A 22,389-nucleotide genomic window follows, 5' to 3' on the forward strand; every position below is an offset into this window, starting at 1 on the left:
AGTTGGAAATTCAAGACAATGAATTATAAAGTACGTACCCATTAAGATTTTTTCTCCTTACGAGGTACAATGCAACATCGGACGAAATGAAAAAAAAACAACTTTGTTCTAAAAGATCCATTCCGAATCCTTAGTTGTACACGTCGGTTACAGGTTTATCCGAATCAAGATTTAAAAAATTCAGTAAATGTTCCCAAAAACCCCGTCTTGTTGTATAATATTTTTCTAAATAATCACATACATCCTTAAAACAAATTACTAGAAGGGACAAGGTGCACCTTAATTATATAACTTTTCTAGAACACTTGTTTCAAAATCGCACTTTGATCATCAAGTATACTCTATAATGTTTATTTCAGTTTGTTGTTGCACATAATCTGTGTTGTATATGTAACCTCACCTTAGAGAGTCATGAACATTTGTTTCAGGATTGCATATATAGTCAAAGAGTACCGCAAGCTGTTGGACATTCGTTAAGCTATGATTTTAGTAAGGCTAATTGCCTGAGGATTATAGCTCAAAGAAGATGAAGTCAGATTATGAAGCATGAGGAGTTGCTATGGACTTTTCCTTCCAACCTTCTCTTCTACCTTCTCCCTTTTTCTCTCACATTTGATTAATTTAGTATATATCGTGTAAAGTCAAAAGGCTAGTGGATGAAGCACAAGAAACGATATTTTAATCGGTTGTGAGAGGAGAAGGTAGAAAAGAAAAGGTAAATAGTAATTCTCTATGAAGCATATAGTTACAGGTTTACAGCTGTTGTGTTGGCGAGTTGGTATCTTATTTGAAGCTTATTGCCTGAGGATTATAGCTCAAAGAAGATGGAGCCAGATTAGGAAGCATATAATTACATCGGTTGTGTTGGCGAGTTGATATCTTATTTGGATGCAAATGAATGAAGCAAGATTATTTAGTCGCCTTCTCAAATTAGAAATTCTTGTTGCTAATGTTAAAGAAATTATTCAAAATAGATTTGTATTTGTTAGACGAAAAATTATTCTTAATTAATTGGGGAATATCAATAAAAAAGTTCATTTTTTCGCTGAAAAAGAAAAAAAGTATACTCGTAGACTTCTCAAAGGTGCTAGGAATACACGGCGTGTACAAGGCCTTGGTACACGGGCCAATCAGCGCGCGCCACGTGTAAAGGTGAGTCAAAGATTCTTTTTTGTTTGGAGGGAAAGTTGGAGGGAAAAATGGGAGGGATTTTTTCGGTTTTGGCGGGAGTAGTATTGGGAATAACCCCAATATTAATTAACACTTATTTTAATCTATTCTCCATAATTAACAACACATATTTTAATCTAATCTTTATAATTAACAACGCTTATTTTTAGTCTAATCTTTATAATTAACACTTTATCACTCTTATTTTTTTCATTACTTAAACAACTGTAAAATTAAATACAGTAACTTATACTCCAAAAAAAAAAATACAGTGATTAATATTGTAAAATTAAAATTTTCGAAACCTTATTTTTTAATACTCGTTCAACAATTGATTAAATGACGCTCGATTTTGATCTCAGTAACGTGTATGAAGAAGCTGAATGTTCACGAGCAGCAGAAACAAAAGGCAATGGTGAAGCAGAAGATAATGGCGATGTTGATTTAATCAGAGAGTATGTCCAGTTGTATGACGACGGTCCAGTGGATGATGATGACACCGTCGTTACTGCTGCTGAGAACGATAACATTGTTGAACCTATTGTAGGTTTGGCTTACAAGTCATCTGAAGAACTCGCAGCTTTCGCCCACTCATACGCATATAAGAAGGAGTTTTCATGGTACATTCGTACTAATAAACTCTTTAAAAAGTACAAGGAAGACGGTGTTTAAAAAAAAAGGTTCCTTTAAGAATGAACCACGGTATCATATGTATGAAAGATTAAGGCTTTGTTTTGGTCATGCTACTAAAACCACGGATGCCTGCAATGTTTACATTGAGTCCCGTTATTTCGACGATGAAGACGTAGTGAAGATAACGAAATGCCATTTAGAGCACAACCATGAGATGGATCCTAAGAAAAGCCGGTTTTTTGTTGGGTTTAGACATATAAATGACTACTTCAAAAAGATGATGATGATCAATGATGCTGCTGGTATTTCAATATTAAATAATTACAAGTCGTTGGTCTTGGAAGGGGGACGTCATCAGAACCTTGGCTTTAAGTTTAGTGATAGTCGAAACGCCATCAATCAAGAACGAAGACGCAGCCTCATAGATGGCTATGCTGAAGAATTGAAGGCATATTTTGAGAAGATTAAAGAGGAGGATCCTAATTATTTCTATGCAATTGAGCTCGACGATTTTGGGGCTCCAATGAATGTTTTTTGGTGTGATTCATGCTGCCGAGCTATGTTTAAAGCGTACGGCGACGCTGTGACGTACGATACAACTTTCTTGACGAATATGTAAGATGTTATATCTCAATTTATCTGTGTTAAAATGCTATTTTGATTAATCGTATTTGTTTGTTTGGTTATATAAGAATAGGAGTGTTTTACCCTGCTTCAAGAATTTATAAAATTAAAATTAAAATTACCAATTTAATTGTACTATATAATTATTCCGATTAGTAATTTTATTTGTTTGATTATGTAAGTTTAAGTTTTGTTTCATAGGATAGTTGTATGCTTTTTACTTTAGCTGGTTGGTATTACGAAGTACTATATATTTACCAACTTAATTGTAGTATATCATAAATCTGATAGAATAAATCATGGTGTTACAGGTATTGCATGCCTTTTTCCCTTTCATAGGGGTGAATCAACATGGGAATTCAATTGTTTTTGCTTGTACTTTGGTTACGCGCGATTATGAAGAAAGTTTTGAGTGGGTTTTTGCCAAGTTTTTAGAATGCATGGGTAGAGCTCCAACAGTTATATTGACAGACCAGAAAAGAGCAATTGATAATGCAATTAAAAAAATATTCCCCAACACTCACCACAGGCTCTGCCTTTGGCACATATTGAAAAATGCTGGTAAAAATCTGGGAAAACATCCACTTTGGAACGATATCTCAAGTGACCTGAATTTAGCAGTTCACGACAATTTGGATGTGCATGATTTTGAGATAGCATGGAAGGAAATGGTTCAAAAATATGGTATTGAAAAATGTTTGTGGGTGACAGAGTCGTACTTGATCAGGGAGAGTTGGGTCTCCGCATATTAGCGTGGGATATTTTGTGTTGGGATGTCGTCGACGTAGAGGAGTGAGCAACAAAACCGTTTTTTCAAAAGTTATGTCAATGGGAGGACTACCTTAAGTCAGTTTGAAAATAAAATTGAGGAAGCCTTGAAATTGAAAGTTGAGGAGGAGACCGCGAACAATAACGATTGAACAGAGAAACCGTATAAGATTGAGTGCAACTTACTTGTTGAGCAGGTTTTCCATAAGTTGTATACTAAGAAGATATATAAGTTGGTACGTAACGAGGTAATTGAGTTAATTTATACCAACGCTGATCCGCCAAGAAGACTTGGGCATAGTGTGACATTTAACGTTGAAGATAAAAAAAGTGGCGCCATTTGGTAAGTGTAAGAACTATTGGGTTGATATTGATAGAAGTGTGAGACTGCTCAAGTGCTCATGTAAGTTATTTGAGTTCAAGGATATACTGTGTCGACATATTATTAGATGCATGGTTATCGAAGATGTGAAGGTGATCCCGGAGAAGTATATACTTGATCGATGGCGAAAGGACCTGGTTAGAGAATACGAGACAATCAAAACTTGGTACTATAATCCGGAAGCCTCAGCTCGTGCGAAGAAGTCGTTGAAGGTGACTATAAGGAACCACTACATTTCCACACTAGCGCTTCGAGACGATGAAACTTATGCAACATACGATAGAGTGACTTCTGAATTAATTAAGGAGTTGGAGGGGATTGCTGGTGTTGAAACTATAGACGCATATGTCCCTGACGGTGTTTCTTCTAGGGTATGAGGTCATAGAAGGCTACAGCCTAAGGAATGCAATATTAGACATATGAAGAGGAACGCAGCACAAAGGAAAGGTGGTCTGCAGGACCCTGTTGACAGAAGAAGATCTGGGAGGGTACCAAAAGGCAATAATGTAACACCCCATATTTTAATAATATATTTTTATATTTATTACGTTAATAATGCTATAATATTACGTAAGTAAAACCCGTTTATTGGTAACCCAAAACCCGAACTTAGAATATTTTTGTTAAGTAGGACACATTGATCGTAAATTTTCACCTCCCAAAAACTTTTAAGATAAAAATTTATTTTTGTTTACCGTCTAAAATTTCGAACTATTTAAAATTCTTCTCGCACATAATCCGTTTCAAAAACGCTATTTTCAAAATATGTTTTATTAAAATCGTCTCGAAAACTCAATCCGTCTTCCGCCTTGAGAATCGTCCCCACCATGAAACACTTGGCAAAATGCATGTGTCTTAATAAATGCATGAGGACAAGTGTAATGCTAAAGCTATAACAAATCAAAATACATGCATTTACACTCCTAATCGTTACTTCACATTAAACAAAATTTGATCAAAAATTTCTCCATCTTTCTCCTCTTTGCCGTGAAACACCCTCCACTATACAAAAAAAAAAACTCTTCATTCTTCATTGATTGGTAAGTTAATTACTCTTTAAGCTTAATCACACCAATGTATTCATATTATTAAATGTGATTTTTACTCACCTTTTCCCTCTTAAACTAAGTTAAATCTTCTACATTGAATTTGTTTATAAAATTTACTAATCATAAGTAAAATATTTTACCACATTAAAATTATTTTATGTAAGGAAATCTTAATATATTTTTAAGGGTGGAAAATTTACAACTTTTCTTTGTTTTGATTTTGGCCGAAAAAGAGGAAGAAGAAGGAGAAGACGGTGACAACATCTACGATACTCAAGAAGCCGAATTTGACAAAGTGTACTAGATAGTGTAAGTGAATGATGACTAACCCTTAAAAATGTTATTTGCAAAAATATTATTTTCATTGTATTGCTTGAAATTATTGCATGCATGTTATTTTAAGTGAATGTTATATGATATCATATAGAAAAATTATTACTAGCTAATTTTTTTTATATAAGAATATGAATATTATGTTACATGTTAATTTTATGAGATCAAAGACCTTTATTTTGTTATATATGGTGATAGTAGTATGAATTACTAGATTAATAGCTTAAAAATAATTAATTATGCACTAAATGTAGTTTATTTAAGGTACTCCCTCCTATTCATTCATTTTGTCCCCCTTCTATTTTGCACAAGAATTAAGAAAATGATTTTGGACCACACAAAATACTCTATTCCACTCTACCCCATATGTAATTAAATTTGGACCACACAAAAGTTACCAAAAAAAAGGAAAGAGGGACAAAAATCCGACTAGCTTCGATAAGGAAAGAGGGACAAAATGAATGAATAGGAGGGAGTATTAATTATGGATCCTTGCATGCATGTTAAAACTAATAATGGACCATATTATTAACTTACATAAAATGGTATTTTTGAGTTGGTAAAAATTCACTTTGAGTGTATTTGAGTTAGATCCACTAATAATGGTTTAATATCACTTAAAACCTTTAAATTTGGACTAATAAAAATTAAAATATGGTAAGATTATGAGGATAGAATTTTGGGGTCATAATAATGATATTAGTATTCTATAAAATTAATTATGGGTCGAAAATTTGGCAAAGTTTTGGTCAAAACCGAATTTAAATCAATAAAACCGAATTCCGGGTCATAAACGATTCACAAAAAATTTAATTTATGGACTTTTGGACCACGAATTACTCTTAAATTTTACACAGTATTCAAGTATAATATTATAAGCCTAGATATCAAAAATTAGCTTTATAGCTAGGATTTATAAAACTTTAAAAATGTATTTATACTTGAAAAACGAACCCGAAATTTGAAAACCGACTTAGAAAATTTAATTTGGGATAAAATATGGTATGGGGACCATTTAGACAGTAGGTAAACCCCACAAAAATTTTCGTAAAAAGTTTGTAAAACTTGGTGGTCGTTTGGGGTTTATTTCTCAAAATAATAATTAAAACTGTCTTAAACTTTGTTAAAAATGAAAAGCGGTAAAAGACTTCTTAAAATAAGCTCTCATTCTGTTTTGGGACTTCAAATAATATAATTATGTTATACCGTAAGGGGTATTCAAAAATACCAAGTCTAACATAATTAATAAATAATAAAATTAAAACCGTATTGATTATTACGAGTTTAAACCGACCTTTGGTCAAAATAGTCAAGTTTAACTAACTAAGGTCAAATGGGCCTATGACCCACCAGACCTATTGGTTAAGTTTAGTGGCCAAATCCCGGCTTATAAATAGGGACAAAATCGACTTTAGAAAACCGTCAAAAATTAAATTATTTGCTAAGTGTTGTAACAAAAACTTTTACCAAAGAAACGAAATTTATTTGACCAAGTAGAACTTGGTTATGGGAAATAATAAAATAAAAATTTGTTTTCGAAAACAAAATGATATTTTGTATTTTGTTGGGCATTTTTATGAGGTAGTTCGGAATCTCTACGAGCGGGAAAACATGTTTATACTATTGTAAACGTATAAACATGGATGAATAGCACTTAGCTTAACCGTATAAAACCGTCCGTTGCGTGCGAAGGGTCTTTGGATATATTGATATTGACTCGAGAGTAGGCGGGAGTGTGGCCATACTTTAGGTGGGGACCTGATCAGTCTCGTACGTGTTTGGTGGATCGCATCCAGGTTCCCGAAAGTCTTGATGTAGTGACAGACCTTGGGGATAACTAGCCGGGTGGTGTTTAGTCCGTGGTGCGGGTCTATCAACCCCACGCACCGGCATTCGACCCTGGAGTTTAGAGGAAGAGCTTATTATAAACGTGCTTATGTCATTACGGTAAATAGGGGTAATGATGTAAGCTCCCTAGTATCGGGATGATTGGCGATATATATGTTATTATACGGATTTTGAATAAAGTAACATTATTTGGAACCCGTGTATATAATAGGTCGGGGTATGTCGTGATAAAGTCTTTAAAATAATTAATACGACCTCTTGATTTTGATGTTTTCATAAATGATTAAAATTTGATTTGCTTATTTGGGTGATCGTTCATTTAATGTTGTATATTTTTAAAAATGTTGTTTATCGATTCACTTACCTGTTGTTTTCTTTTATATACTTGTATATATTATACTTGTATATGATTTTTAACAACAATTATGTTAGAAGACCGACAGTTCCCGTGGACTTGGGCTTGGATTTTGAAGACGGGATTAGCTAGCCGCTTATCATATATACATAATGTATTGTAATTTGACTAAGTTAAGATAATGTTGAACACTTATGTAATATTTTGAATTAGTTAACCAGACAATGACTCGGATATGTATTTTATCTTCCGCTGTTTCCTATTTTAGACTTTATTATTACGTCTAGAAAATTTGGGTTGTTACAGTTAGTATCAGAGCGTGGTTATTCTGGCAAGGTGTTAAAATATCCAAATTTTAGCACCGAACTTGAAATCCGCTCCTGACTAGTCGATAATAGAGAATTCATTCTCTCGACCTTCCTAGTTAATGGAAACACGAGTCTAATACAAAGGATTAAATAACAAGAGTGTAATTTCTTGAAAGGGGTAAAAAGGGTAGGAACCATTAAGGACCGACCTAGATTAGGAACCCGTAGATTTTACTTTATTATGTGCTAATTGTTTAAATGGTGTGCTTACTTTCTTGATAATCAATGTGTTTCATAGTATGTCGTACCTACGTGCTATTGAAAACCGTCCTCAATTAATTGGACCACCCGTTTCACCACGTTACCCATTCATGGAGGAGGAAGACTGCATGGAGCATCACGTTAAAAAGATGCGAGAGTGGACCCAGACTTATGTCGCGGGTTGTATCCACGACTGTCACACCGATGAGATTGCTAGAGGCAAGGAGTTTGTATTCAGCTTACCGATGAGAGGATATTGGTATCAGTTATGTAAGGAGATAGCATATAGATGTGCCGCTCACATGAGGAGGCTTGGGTGCCCGTCCCCAGGACATATAGAGTTGGAGCCATCTTACTAGATGGAGTTCGACCGCATCACTGAGGTCTTTCTTGAGCTGGAGCGCATGAGGGACATGCACCCGACGCCACTGGAAACTCGAGAGGAGGCCACCCATGCAAGACATCGTGTTCTTCGTGACCCATATGTGGACTATCGTAGTGATAACCCTGAGTACTTCTAGACATAGTGCTTAATAGCACTAGTAATAAGCTTTTTTTATCATCTTCAGTTGTACTCTAGAGAAAATTTGACATACTTTGGGAAACTTAGTACTGTGATAAAATATTTGATTATGTTTTAAAAATTATATGTAACTTTTAAAGCCTATCAACTTGAAAACTAGATATGCTATATTATGTATAATAAACCTATTATTTAAAGTTTCTTAAAATGCATTTTGGATGTGTTTCTTTAAATCGCGGTAATCTGATCAAGTGTTATGTGGAAAACTGTAGATACCTCATTTCTGCACCTCTCGCAAACCACCCGGTGATGATTGGGCCGCATGTTTGGTACGCGGAACGATTTGTGACAATTCGTAAGATTATCGTCAAGTGATTGCTCAAATATTAATGTCTACCTCTTAGTTGTCATCTACGTGCCGATACGGTCGTTTTGACAGTAATTAGAGTACATTTGGAGTCCGGGCCTAAAACCGTCTCCACTTTCTGAGAACCGTTAAATCCCGAGTCAGAATGTTCTGGAATGTTCCGGATATTTCTATTCCATATTTCACAATCTTTATCTTTTGGTAAACAATTTCCCGTAATATTCACATAAGATATTAAGGAAAACCGAATTATTCCGTCCTACCATAACTTAAACACGGAAATCTTTCTTCCGCAGGAGGAAACCCTTTGGGAACAGACGCAGCAGGTGCTGCGCCTCTTCCAAGAGACGCAGTGACTGCTGCGCCTCTTCCCAGGTCCTTTTCTTCGTAATTTTCGTATCTTTTTCATATCTTTCCGAGATTCACTTCCAAAGAGTCTCCGAAACCCTAATTCCTTCACGTGATTAGTATAAATAGGAGCTTTCGCTCCTCATATTTCTCACGCGAGTGTCCGCCCTTCTCTTTTCCCTTTGCATTCTAGACCTTTGTTCTTACTTTTTGGCATCTACGTGCTTGAACATTCGACCACGTAAGCTCAGATCCTTCTGAGTACCAGCCTCGTTTGCATGACCGACCAATTTGACCAACTCCAAATCAATCAATTTAATTAATCTTATCGTTTTCCTCCTATGAGGGCACTTTCTTTGCATTCGCGTCGAGCATCACTAATCGATATCTTAGTCCTTCTCGTTTCGTCAACATGTAAGTCTGAGGGTGTAAATCTCTCTTTTATTTATTGTATTTTAATTATTGTATCACAATTGTAAGGTTTATGTCGAAAATACCTTTTAAAACCGATTTCTAAAACCGTCTTTAAAACCTCTTTTACGTATTTCCAGCAGATAACCGTCGAGAAAGGACGCAGCAACTGCTGCGCCTCTTCGAAGGAGCGCAGTACCTGCTGCGCCTCTTCGTGACGCTGCCGCAGTTCCTGCTTCCTTTCTTCTTCGTTCGTCCTCTGTAATTCGTCGTGTTATTTGTTTTCGTTTGTTTGTTAATTCTTCGACACAATCACATAATAATTTCACATGTATGTCATTAATCATCATCATTAGTTCGTATAATTCATTGTTAAATCCGACTTAAATCCCTTATAATCAATATTTGCGGGTTTTCGTCATTAAATTCAATCCGGGTTGTAGAAATCCAATTCATCAATATTGGGTCTCTGGAATTTATCTTTGACATATTTGCATCTATTTATTATTGTCACCATCGTATATTTGTCACTAATTTGTTGTAATTAATCTATTTTATTCACTCATGTCACTAATCAATCATTCTTTCGCATAATAATCCGTCTTAATTTCGTCTCATCCATGTTTATTGCTTTTATGACCTATCATTCACATGTAAATAACGTATTAATCACTTTCATCCGAATAAATAATTTAATCAATCATTAAATTCACCAACGAGTATTAACAACACGCAATTCCGGCTTCACAGCCAGAATTCAGGTCAGGAACAGACGCAGCCTCTGCTGCGCCTATTCCAAAGGACGCAGCTCTGCTGCGCCTGTTCCGGGTTGAATTCTTCTTCTGAACTCCGTTGTTGCTTGACCTAGTTTATTTAACATCCGTATAATTAATTATTAATCGTATTATCACCTTCCGATCTGTTCGTTTATTCTTTTATTATCTCGTTTTCTCAAATTATCCGTTTTTAAAGGTATTTTCGACATAAATCGCCTAATCCAATGTAATTAATGTAACTTTCATTATTGTAATTTTCCTATTGTATTTATCATATTTCTTGTATCATTTGTATGCCTTCACATATAATTGAACTTAAATCCTACTTCGACCTAATTGTTTGCTAAATTAATTGTTCACCGACTTAGTCTAATCTCACATGATAGGATTAAAACTTGGATGTTGCATTGCATGCATACAATCGACGATATATCAAGTACGAATAACTTCCCTAATCATTAGTAGAGGCCGCTATCGAGGCGGGCGGGATTAGGTGTTCGATCAAAAGAGCTTCCTAATACGTACCCTCACCCCTTACTCCAGATATCTGTGAACACCCGTGTTCATTGGCATCCACGAGAGTCATTCTAGACATAGAATGCTAAAGGTAACGATTGCTTAGTGTTCATGTCTCTACTTTGTGTCTTGACATGGCACGAGGTATTCAAACGGTTCCAATTTCCCATAAAAATTGGTGGCGACTCCATACAAAATGCAAACGCTTGTTTCTCTTCTCTCCCAAGCGCCCCCGTGGGCACCCTCGCTGTCCACAGTTTGGCGACTCCGCTGGGGAAAATACACTTACGTGTAGCAAGGGTGAAACTTGAACAAGGTTAGGGAATAGTTTGTATAAGACAATTGTCGGTTTTCATAACTCGGTCTTCCTAGATCGTTTTATTCGGCCTTCTTAGGCCCAACCCAACCCATTTGACCAATCGTCCCCTCTAAACGGTCCTAATTCTTATTTGGGCCTAAGGATGGATAGCGATTGACGTCATCCATACCATGGTACTTACTCTTGTTTGTATCAAGGGCTTTCACTACTTGAGGAATTGGACTAGGAATCGGCCTTACTCTTGTTTGGTACGAGCCTCTCCACAGACTTCGGGTTTGATGGTTCGGTATGGCAACCCACCCTTTAAATCAAAACCCTTTTAAATGCACTCAGCATCCCGTTATAATGCTTGTATAAATGTTTGTACCTTACGTGATCACCATTTCTAAACAAAATCATGACGATTTTTCAAAAATCAAAACTCTTTTCTTAATCAAAATTTCGAAATAGGCCTTCAATTAGCGCAAAATCCAGTCAAAACTCTGTCCGTTTGTCGTGTCAAAATTCGGGCCACAAAGCCCATTTCAAAACCTCACTTTGAGTCCACTCCTACAACTACACTATAGTTGACTAGGACACACATTTTCAAAAACCTTGTCTTTCTTCAAAGCTCACTCAACACAAGTGGCACACACCCACTTCACGAGTCAAAACATTTCTTCTTTTAGCAAGTGTGTTAGAATGGTCGATCGTGTTTTGATTCATCGCCGATCTCTTATCCAGTTTTCAAGATGCCTGGATCCAGCGAAACAAACCTCCACCAACTTCAAGATGGTAATGATCGAATCCTAGCCGCGCTAGCCCAAATGCAAGTTACCCAAGACCAAGTCTATGACCGCCTTGAGCTCATCGAGGGCCGTATCTATGCCGTAGAGGGAAGGTTGCCCCCTCATGAAAGTGAAGTAATAGGTGACTCCGATAATGAATCCAAGGATGAAAATCCTCTCATGGGGATGATGTAGCGAGAAAAGACTACAATACTTAGAGGAGCAATTGATGTACCTTAAGGGGGATGACATTTATAAGGAGAACAATCGCAAGTATGAGGCCGTCAATTCCAAATTGCCAACCAACTTCAATATGACGGATATCCCTAAATTCAAGGGACACGAGAACCCTTTGAACCACATCCGTGCCTTCAAAGATTATATGTCTATCAAAGGCATCAAACCCGAGATGTTCTTAAGGATCTTTCCTTCATCTCTTGACACCATCCCGAAGCAATGGTTCTACTCCTTAGACCACAAGAAGGTCGCTACTTGGGAAGATGCCGCAATCGAGTTTTCTAAACAATATGCGGATAATGCCGAGATCCAAGTAAACATGCGTACTCTAGAGGTTCTTACCCAAAATGACAAAGAAGGATTCACCGACTTCCTAAGTAGGTGGAGGAAGACTAGTACCCAACTGGTTGAACGCCCGGATGAGGCTACTCTTGTGGAGAAGTTTGTGGATAATCTCAAACCCATCTATGCCAATCATTTGAGGTACCAAAACATCAAAACTTTTAAGGACTTGACCGTACTAGGGACAAGGATTGAAGATGACATCCGTAAAGGACTCTTGTCCAAAACGGTAGGTCGAGGATATCAAGGTTCAACAAGTCGTTCATACGGCTCTACTAGCAAAATCGATAAAGTTAACCTTCTCGAGCCATCCAAGAAAAGTACCCCACCAAGGAAATTCACAAATCTTGGGGACACGTACTCCAACGATCTAAAAAGGTTAATGAAGCAAGGCAAACTCCAACCCATTGGACCTACTCCCGAACCCGAAAGGAAATCCAAATTCTGGGATGAGAACTCGTACTGTGAATACCATAGGGGCAAGGGGCACGACACAGAAAAATGCTACAAGTTGTAAAACGTGCTTTAAGACATGATTGAAGATGGTCGATTGCCAATACCACCGGGAGGTAAACCCAACAACACTCAGAATCCTCTTGGAGTTCTAGTGATTACAAGTGATGAATCTACCTTAGATTGCTCACACCTTATTTCTCCAATCGAAAATGAAGTCTACGCAATCGAGAATGAAGGGTTCTACTCTACTATCTCCCCTACCATTTCCGACTTCATCATATGGGCAAGGAGTGTAGATGGGCAAGTTTGGGAATTAGAAAATATGGTGACAACTTTACGCGATCCCAACGCAACACCCAAAGAACATGTGCCACTAATCTTCTCTCAAAATGCTACTATGCAAGAAGTAGTCACCGTGGTTGATAAACTAGTTGACCAAATCATATGACTGGAAGATGAAATCATGAGAATGAGAGAGCTAACCGCAATCAATGGAGTTTAGGCCGACGATGATGAGGACGAGTATCTCATTGAAAACTCCTTAGTCAAAGAAATAGTCCAAAATGGTGAAGACCAAGATGTAGACCACCTAACTCGCTCGGGTCGTCCATATCAAAGCACTACTTCTGGGAAGGCCGTGGATTCACGCTTCCAAAGCGGTAACATCCACCCTTCATCAAAAGATCAAGATCCCACTAAATGGCAAAGTAGTGACGATCACTTCGTCGCCCATCAAGGCAATAATCGAAAAACAGTCGAACAATCAAGTCCTTGCAGATCCCGTATACAAACTTGGAGGCTTCCAAAGTGTAAGCGTCATAGAAAGTGAGTTGGCACCCTTATACTATGATCCCTACTCCAACTTGGTGGTCAACCACATGCTCAAAACCCAGGGATACTTCCCTGGAATGCCTTTGAACCCTACTCGAAGAAACACCTTCGCACCATACAAGGAAGGCAACTCAAAGAGGATACCACTTGGACTAGGGTACAAACCCACTAAAGAAGAGGTTCTCGAAATGCTTGCCCAAGTCCAAAACCGGAAGCATGTAGGAGTCTAAATGAGACCCTATCTCCCCACTTTAAATGGGTACTTTGTTCAAGAAGGAAGTCTAGAACTCTTTCACGGATTTCCCGAGCCTTGGCATTATCTCGAGAAGAAGCTAGCCGGAATCGAGATTTTTCACGATTGCTACTTTATCCCTCCAGAAACGGTTCCTACCGTCAAAACCCGTCAAGCACCTTGCTTAGACGAACAAACCGTTAGCTTATTGTTTGGAGAAGATCGATTTGTCAAGGCCGCGCAGGATGAGATCATTACCATGATACTTCAAGACGATCGCTTCAACCCCACCGCGTTAATCACAGAAACCAACGCAAGACAGCAGAAAGGATGGAGAAAATCAATCAAGTGGACTAACAATCAAGGAAGACTCTTCAAGCTCACCACTGGAGAAGGAGAGATGTTCAAAGGAGAACCAGAAGACGATGAGTTCGAGTCGGAGTCGGAGTCAGAGTCGGAGTCTAGAGAAGTCATTAGAGAGTCTCCTCCTGTCGTCATCCCTACTCCCTTTATTTCTCCTAGCTTAGCCTCGAGTAGTCACAGTAGTTCGGGAAATGCCCCAACCACTGTCCCTTTGCCGCCACTGACCATGGATCAGTTGGCTTCTTTGTTTCAACTATACTCAAATTTTAATATGAATAAATCAGGTTCTGCTTACTCTTTGTGTTATCTTGAGTTAAATTATGTTTACGATGATACTGAGGATGACCAAGACCCAGACTCGATCGAAATACCTCCCTACATAGCCAAAGAAATACTACAGGAAGGGGAAGGGGGACCAGTAATAGAAGACACCGAACCCATCAATGTAGGAACCGAACTAGAACCCCAAGAACTTAGGATATGGACTACTTTGAGCTCTACCGAAAGGGCCGATTTCATAAACCTCCTAAACGAATTCAAAGACGTTTTCGCTTGGTCCTACAAAGACATGCCAGGGATCGACAGGGATATCGCTGAACGTAGAATTCCGATTAAGCCAGGTTTCAAACCTGTGAAACAGAAGCTTCGACGAATGAGGACAGAATGGGCTCTCAAGATTAAAGAAGAAGTTGACAAACAATTCAAAGCCAGGTTCATCAAAGTTTCGAGTATTTCGATTTGGGTAGCCAACATAGTACCTGTGCCCAAAAAGGATGGGAGAATCCGTGTTTGTGTTGACTTTAGGGACTTGAACAAAGCAAGTCCTAAAGATGACTTCCCTCTACCCCACATCGACATATTGGTGGACAACACTGCTGACCACATGTTACTATCCTTCATGGATGGATATGCGGGTTATAATCAAATCAAAATGGCCATGGAAGATATGCATAAGACCGCCTTCGTCACTCAATGGGGAACCTATTGTTATACGGTCATGCCGTTTGGATTGATCAACGCCGGAGCTACATATCAACGCACCGCAACTATACTCTTGCATGACATGATGCACAAAGAAGTTGAGGTATACGTAGATGACATGATTGTCAAATCAAAGGAAAGAGAGGGGCATATTACGAACCTTCGCAAGGCTACGAAAGTACAACATGAGGCTCAATCCTCAGAAATGCACATTCAGGGTAACATCTGGCAAACTCCTGGGATACGTCGTTAGTCAAAGAGGTATAGAAATAGATCCTTCCAAAATCAAAGCTCTGATCGAAATGCCACAACCTCAAACGGAAAAAGAAGTCAGAGGATTCTTGGGAAAGGTGCAGTATATAAGTCGATTCATATCAAAACTTACAATGATTTGTGAGCCTATCTTCAAGAAACTCAAGAAAACAGACCACACCATGTGGGACGACGATTGTCAGAAGGCGTTTGACCGAATAAAAGAGATATTGGCTAAACCACCAGTGCTCATGCCGCCGCAACGAGATCAACCTCTTGGTTTATATCTCACAAGAATCAAAAAATGACCATGGGTGCCATCTTTGGCTCAAACAAGAGGGAAGTGAAGAAAGGGCTATCTACTACCTTAGTAAGAAGTTCCTGGAGTACGAGTACAAATATTCACAACTCGAAAAGACATGCCTCGCTCTTGTGTGGGCAACGAAGAAGCTACGCCATTACATGCTTAGCTACTCCGTCAAAATATACTCCAAAATGGATCCAGTCAAATACCTCTTCGAGAAACCCGTCCTCAACGGACTCCTAGCAAGATGGACCCTGATGCTCTCAGAATTCGACCTCAAATACGTGCCACTGAAAGTTATTAAAGGGCGCGCCGTCGCCGAGTTCTTCGCAGAAAATCCCATCAATGACGCACAAACGGTAGACACTTGGTCATTTTCAGACGAGGATATACTCCAAACTGATGTAGATTCCTGGGACCTTTACTTTGATGGAGCATCAAACTTGAGAGGAGTTAGAATAGGAGTGTTGCTCATTTCTCCTGAAGGCGAGCATACACCAATTGCTGTCAAACTTGACTTCGAGGTGACAAACAACGCTGCAGAATACGAAGCTTGTCTCATTGGACTACAAGCGGCAGTGAGCCTAGGCATTAAAAACCTCCGAGTACATGGGGATTCATCACTGATCATCAACCAAGTTACATGATCTTGGAAAATTCGAAGCGAAAACCTCGCACCTTATCAGGCTAGAATAGACCAAGTCGCTCAATTCTTTGATCACGTAACCTACCTACACCTACCTCGGGAAGAAAATCAATTTGCAGACACTCTTGAGAAGCTTGCATCTTTGATTAATATGCCAGATCACATGGTGGAAATGCCTTTGTGCATCGAACGACGGTCAGAGCCGGCTTATGTCCACCAAATCACCGATGAAGAAGAAATCGCGCAGGAACCCTGGTTCCAAGCAATCCTGAATTTTAAGCTCAATGGTACCTATCCACCCGATATGGACAAGAGGGGACAATGTGCTATACGCCTACTTGCTTCCAAATACGTTCTCATGCAAGGAGAATTATACAAAAGAACACCTCTTGGTGTAATCCTACGTTGCCTTGATCATTCACAGGCGCGAAAGGTGATGGAAGAAGTCCACGACGGAGAATGCGGTCCTCACATGAGTGGGCCCATGATGGCAAAGAAAATCACACGTTTGGGGTATTATTGGACCACAATGGAATCCGATTGCATCAAATATGTAAGACATTGCCACAATTGCCAAATCTTCGGGAATGTACAACATGTCCCTCCTTCATTGCTCTATACAATGACGTCTCCCTAGCCATTTTCTGCATGGGGAATTGACATAATCGGGAAGATAACCCCGGCCGGAGCAGGAGGTCACTGTTTCATTCTAGTAGCAATTGACTATTTCACCAAATGGGTAGAAGCGGCTTCCTACACTAGTCTTACAGCTAAAAATGTGGCAAAGTTCATACAAAACAACATCATCTGTCGATATGGTTGCCCACATGAGATCATTAGCGATAACGGATCACATTTCCAAGCTGAGACTGAGCAATTGCTAGCCAAATACAAGATTAGGCATCACCACTCTTCGCCCTATAGACCACAGACTAACGGCGCGGTAGAGGCGGCAAACAAGAATGTTGTTACGATTCTCAAGAAAATGATTGACAACTATAGAGATTGGCCAAGCAAGATACCCTTTGCTTTGTGGGGATATCGCACATCTGTTAGGACGCCCACTAGGGCTACTCCTTTCCATTTGACCTACGGCATGGAAGCTGTACAACCAGTCGAGCTAGAGATACCATCCTTGCGTATTTTACTAGAAAGTCAAATCCCGGAAGCCGATTGGAAGAGGGATAGATATGATAGGAACAACTAAAACGGTACTATGCGTAGGATAGGAACAAAAACGCGCCTCGCGTAACCCCACGTGTCACTCTTGTGGCACTAAATAAACGGCCCCTGGCCAAGCTGAAATAAGCTAATGTCACTGTGCTCTTGCATTTTGACAAATTTGTCATCCTCATATCATCAAATAAACTAAATTTGCACCTTCAGAGTAAGCAAAAAGCTCATGCTTATTTTCTAAGTTCATTACAAGCTCTTGCTTAGGACAATTATTCTTTTACATTTACTCGAACTACGCGCAAGGGTTTGATTTCATTTTTTTAAGTGAATACGTAGGCAATCCTTCACAGGATTCAACCCATTATTTTCAAAAATGTAAATAGAAGGACATTTGCATTGCATTTGGAATTCGACAAGAATAATAAATAGAAAATCACAACGGTTTCATAACCACTTAACCTTTTTTTATTTCATCCATTTTCTAATAATAGTAGTAAGCTACATAATAAAAATAGAATAGGCTAGGATTCTAAAAACCCCACCTTTTATTACAACAATAAATAATAATAATAATAAAATAATAAATAAAGACTCGGGCTATTCCTCCATCTTCCCCTTGCCCTTGTCATTCTTGTCATATTTCTTGTCACGACCTCGAGCCGGACGCTCTTGCGCCACTTCAGACCTAATCACCAACGGTCTTTCTCGAGGCCTAGACTTTCCATTCTTGCTAATCACCATTTCCGCGACAGGAGTAGTCTTTGGTTTCTTCGAAGGATGAACAACTTGAAGCCCGACTTCTTCTTCTCCCTCTGTCAGATGCTTCTCTTTCTCTTTCTCTAACTCGCGCACCTTGTAGTCAACGGGCTCGCGCTTCCTGAATCTCTAGCGCTCTTCCGGAGTAGTAGCCTTTCTCCATCGCAGATAAGAATCCGACACCCACAAGGCATTAGCGGAGAAATTCAAGAACCACATGTTTCTTTGGGCCCATTTAATGGCCCACTCTCTTGACTCTCGTAGTAAGCGCCATAGCGATCTGCGGGACGGTATCAAGTTTTCGGGATCGTCTGCTTTTCAGCCCAACTTGTCTCATCACCTTTCCGGAAGATGCACACCATAAACTCCAATCCAGGAATGCGCACGGACCTAGTGGGATCCAAAGAAGACACTCCAGTGACGGATTTGAGGTGCCACCACGGTACGACCCACCTAATCAACGGGCCATCATCACTCTTCAGTTTGTTCTTCCAGTAATCACAGACCCGAGTGAAGTCCACCATATACAACCTCGTCCTCATCGCAATCGAGCGGGCATGATAGGAGAGCACATGAACTGGGGGCTCGATCAATCGGAGCCGTTCCATAAGCCAAACCTACCAAAAGCGGGTATTAGACAACAAACGAAAAAAAAAAAAAAAAAAACGAAAAGAAAAAAAAAAAAACGAAAACGAAAAAAAAGAAGAAGAAGAAAGAAAAAATGTGTCTTTTACCTGCAGAATGACGGGACTCCCCAAATACGGTAGATCACGGTTGGATTTCCTATTATCCAAGCCCAAAAGAATCTCTCCTAAGCATAAGCAAGCTGGGCTCCTGCGCAACTCCATTTGCTCAACAAGGCCCAGAAGACGGGGATCACCTCTCAAGTCTTCATCAACATGCCCTTGGAAGACATACACATGCAACAAGCAAAAGCCAAATGCTCTCCGCCTAGCAACATGAGAAACGGTGGGGTCGGCCCTGTTGATGAATCGATCTATGAAGTCCAGCATCCTCACGCCTTTCGAAGTCACTAGACGGTCCACCTTAAGTCTAGTCAACCCAAGCAAGTCTCTAAATTTGCTCTTGTACCCTTGCAAAGTAGAAGGAATGACATGCAAGTGTTCGGGATCCCGCCCACCAATAGCAGCAATTTCTTCGGGAAATGGGCAAATGTCACCTCCAGGGAACGCAAAAACATGGTAATTTGGGTCCCAATAGTCAAGACAAGCATCCAAGAACGGTTTAACAACCTTGATAAGTTTCAAACTCAACAAAGACCTAAAATTATAAGCACCCATATTGTTAGGCCCAGTTTAGCCTGGTCTGACTCCAGCCTGGCCTGACCTTAATAGACTGACTGAAGTAACCCAGGACCTGACAAGTCTGACTACTATTCAAATATATTACAGTAAGAAGGCAACTAAACCCTGGAAGAAAAGCCTGGTGGTGAATATAGAGTAGCCTGGCACGACACCTAGGCAGGCTGGATTAAGAAGGAAAACAAGAAATACAATTATACCAACTATATGGCCACGTCCTATTCTCAAGGAAGACCAAGTCCAACCACAAGACTACATCACTCCCATGAATCAAGACGTGATTAAGGAGAAAAGCTAAAAACAGTTAGAGAAGAACGGGTCAAACGGATTAATAGGAAATGTGCCCTATTAATCAGAATAAATTCCCGACTATTGAGAGGAACGTTGGGATTAAATACAACGTTAATATTAGTAGAACTATATATAGATGATCGAGCATTTGTAAAGGGGAGGATTCATGAGTGATCAATTAATTTATCACTTACTATTTCCTGTATACTCAATTACATATACGAGTTTATGCTCAGCTTATTAAATAAATACAAGTGATATCTTTTATACTTAGCCCTTCTTTGCTATTTTATTCATAATATTATTCCAAACTTATAGAACTAGATACCCTGATTACTCTATAATTAAGCCGGATCCTTTCAGGAAAATCCTGCTAAAACAATTGGCGCCCACCGTGGGGCATCTAGTTCTTCAACCAATAAAATTCCCCTTATCATTTTTCATTTAATATTCACACACAAAAATGGTGGAACTCACCGCAGAACAACAATTAGCGGCTGCCCTGGCCAAGATCAAAGAATTGGAGACAATCCAAGAGAAGGCGGCCAATGAGCGTAAATCAATAGGTGAAAGAATCGAGTCTAGCTCGAAGAAAAAATTGGAAAATCAGGCTTCGGGCTCCAAGACCAGATTCGAACCAGGAACCCCATTTTCATCCATTATCAAAAACATAGACTTCTCCAATTTTGGAACCCCGGAGAAGGATACATTATCCGGTACCCCAACCATTCCCAATGATGAGACAAACAAAACTGAAGCAACAATAATGATGGCCATGCTTCAGGAAATTCAAAAACTCCACAACAAAATAGAAAACATACCCGGAGTGCCAGACCCTGTGGCTGAAGTAGAAGTTAATGACGCAGATTCACCCTTTGCAGATGAAATTGCAAAAATTGATCTCCCAAGAAATTTACTTGTTCCGTCCATGAGAACTTATGATGGAACCTCTGATTCACAAAATCACGTTGCCATATTCAAACAGAAAATGTTGGCTGCCTCAATACCCAGTGAACTCAGGCAAGTCTGCATGTGTAAGGGCTTTGGTACAACCCTGCCTGGAGCAACATTACAATGGTTCATCAATCTCCCAAATGGAGGTATCAAGAATTTTGCAGAATTGATCAATGCCTTCAATCAACATTTCGCAAGCAGCAGAGATATGGCCAAGAGACCCAAAGAACTGCTCAGGGTAAAGCAACTTCCTGAAGAATCTCTCAAAGAATTTTCGGCCGATTTGTCAAAGAAAAGGTGGCCATTCCAGGTGTGATGAAGAAAAAGCGGTGGAAGCCTTTGAGCAAGGAGTCCGCTTGACAAGTGACATCTATGCAGACTGACTAAGAAAGCTCGCCCGACCTTTGCCACTGTTCAACCCATCGCTTTAGAGCATGTCAGATTGGAAGAAGACCTCAACTTCAGGACGAACTCATCCGGAGGAAAGCAAGGCTATGGACACACTAACAAGAAAAGCTCCTACCAGAAAGGAGGCAATCCCAGATCAGCACCCTATTCTAGGCCTGAACGATCTGAAGTCAATATGGCACAAGAACATAAAGGTAACCTTTCTAGCCTTCCAACTATTCCTGAATATAACTTCTCTATTAATACCGCAGGATTAATCAAACGCTCGGAAAACCTGGGGAGATACGGTCGGATGGCCAAAGAAATCCGACAACCCCAGGAAAGATCCAACAAGATGGTGTGACTTCCATCGGACATCGACACACCACGAAGAATGCATCCAACTCAAGAAACAGGTGGCATATCTTCTAAAGAAAGGCTACTTGAAAGACTTAATCCAGCAGCCAAAGAACAAAGATGAAGGACAAAACAAGAGAGATCCAGGAAGCAGCAGAGACCCTTCTCCTCCTCCCCCCATCTATGAAGTCAAATTCATAAATGGAGGATCGAAATCGTGGTCCGACCAGCTCACCGCCAAAAGAATATCCAGGGAATCCGGACTTCAACCTCCTTCCAGGCCCAAGTCATTGCCTGCTATTACCTTTGATGACTCGGACTGCAGGAATATCGATCTACACCATGACAACTGGTAATCACCATGCAAATTGGCACAAAGAAAGGTATCAAGAATCCCGATAGACGGAGGCGTTCAATCAACCTGGTAATGCTTGACGTCCTTAAAGCTATGAAGATAGACGAAGGGAAGATCATCAAGAAATCCAGCGTCCTGGTTGGATTCAGTGGAGAAACAAAGAACACCTTGGGAGAAATCACCGCCTACCTATGTGGAAGGCGTGGCTTCATATGAAAGATTTGGAGTAATGGATTGCCTATCCTCGTATAATGTAATCCTGGGCAGACCATGGATCCACAATGTCAAAGCAATCCCATCAACATACCATCAATGCGTGAAAATTCCAACAGAATGGGGGATAACCACCATCAGAGGAGAACAAAGGACGGCTCAGGAATGTTACACTC

General features: G+C 39.5%; 1 protein-coding gene across 1 annotated transcript; it reads left to right on the forward strand.

Annotated features, from left to right (window-relative positions):
• The first annotated feature begins 1,879 nt into the window (after positions 1–1,879).
• LOC141587879 (protein FAR1-RELATED SEQUENCE 5-like) lies at positions 1,880–3,179 on the forward strand. Its single transcript, XM_074409346.1, has 2 exons — positions 1,880–2,332; positions 2,739–3,179. Exons 1-2 carry the CDS (start codon positions 1,880–1,882, stop codon positions 3,177–3,179), a joined length of 894 nt encoding a protein of 297 aa, XP_074265447.1.
• The last annotated feature ends 19,210 nt before the right edge of the window (positions 3,180–22,389 follow it).

The sequence above is a fragment of the Silene latifolia genome, chromosome 1, assembly GCF_048544455.1.
Source record: "Silene latifolia isolate original U9 population chromosome 1, ASM4854445v1, whole genome shotgun sequence".
In the NCBI taxonomy this organism is placed as follows: domain Eukaryota; kingdom Viridiplantae; phylum Streptophyta; class Magnoliopsida; order Caryophyllales; family Caryophyllaceae; genus Silene; species Silene latifolia.

Excerpts from the sequence above, each read along its gene's own strand:
- LOC141587879 (XM_074409346.1), top strand. The coding sequence starts at position 1,880 with ATGTATGAAAGATTAAGGCTTTGTTTTGGTCATGCTACTAAAACCACG. Across the intron at positions 2,333-2,738 it reads ATTTTGGGGCTCCAATGAAT|GTATTGCATGCCTTTTTCCC; the intron begins GTTTTTTGGTGT and ends ATGGTGTTACAG.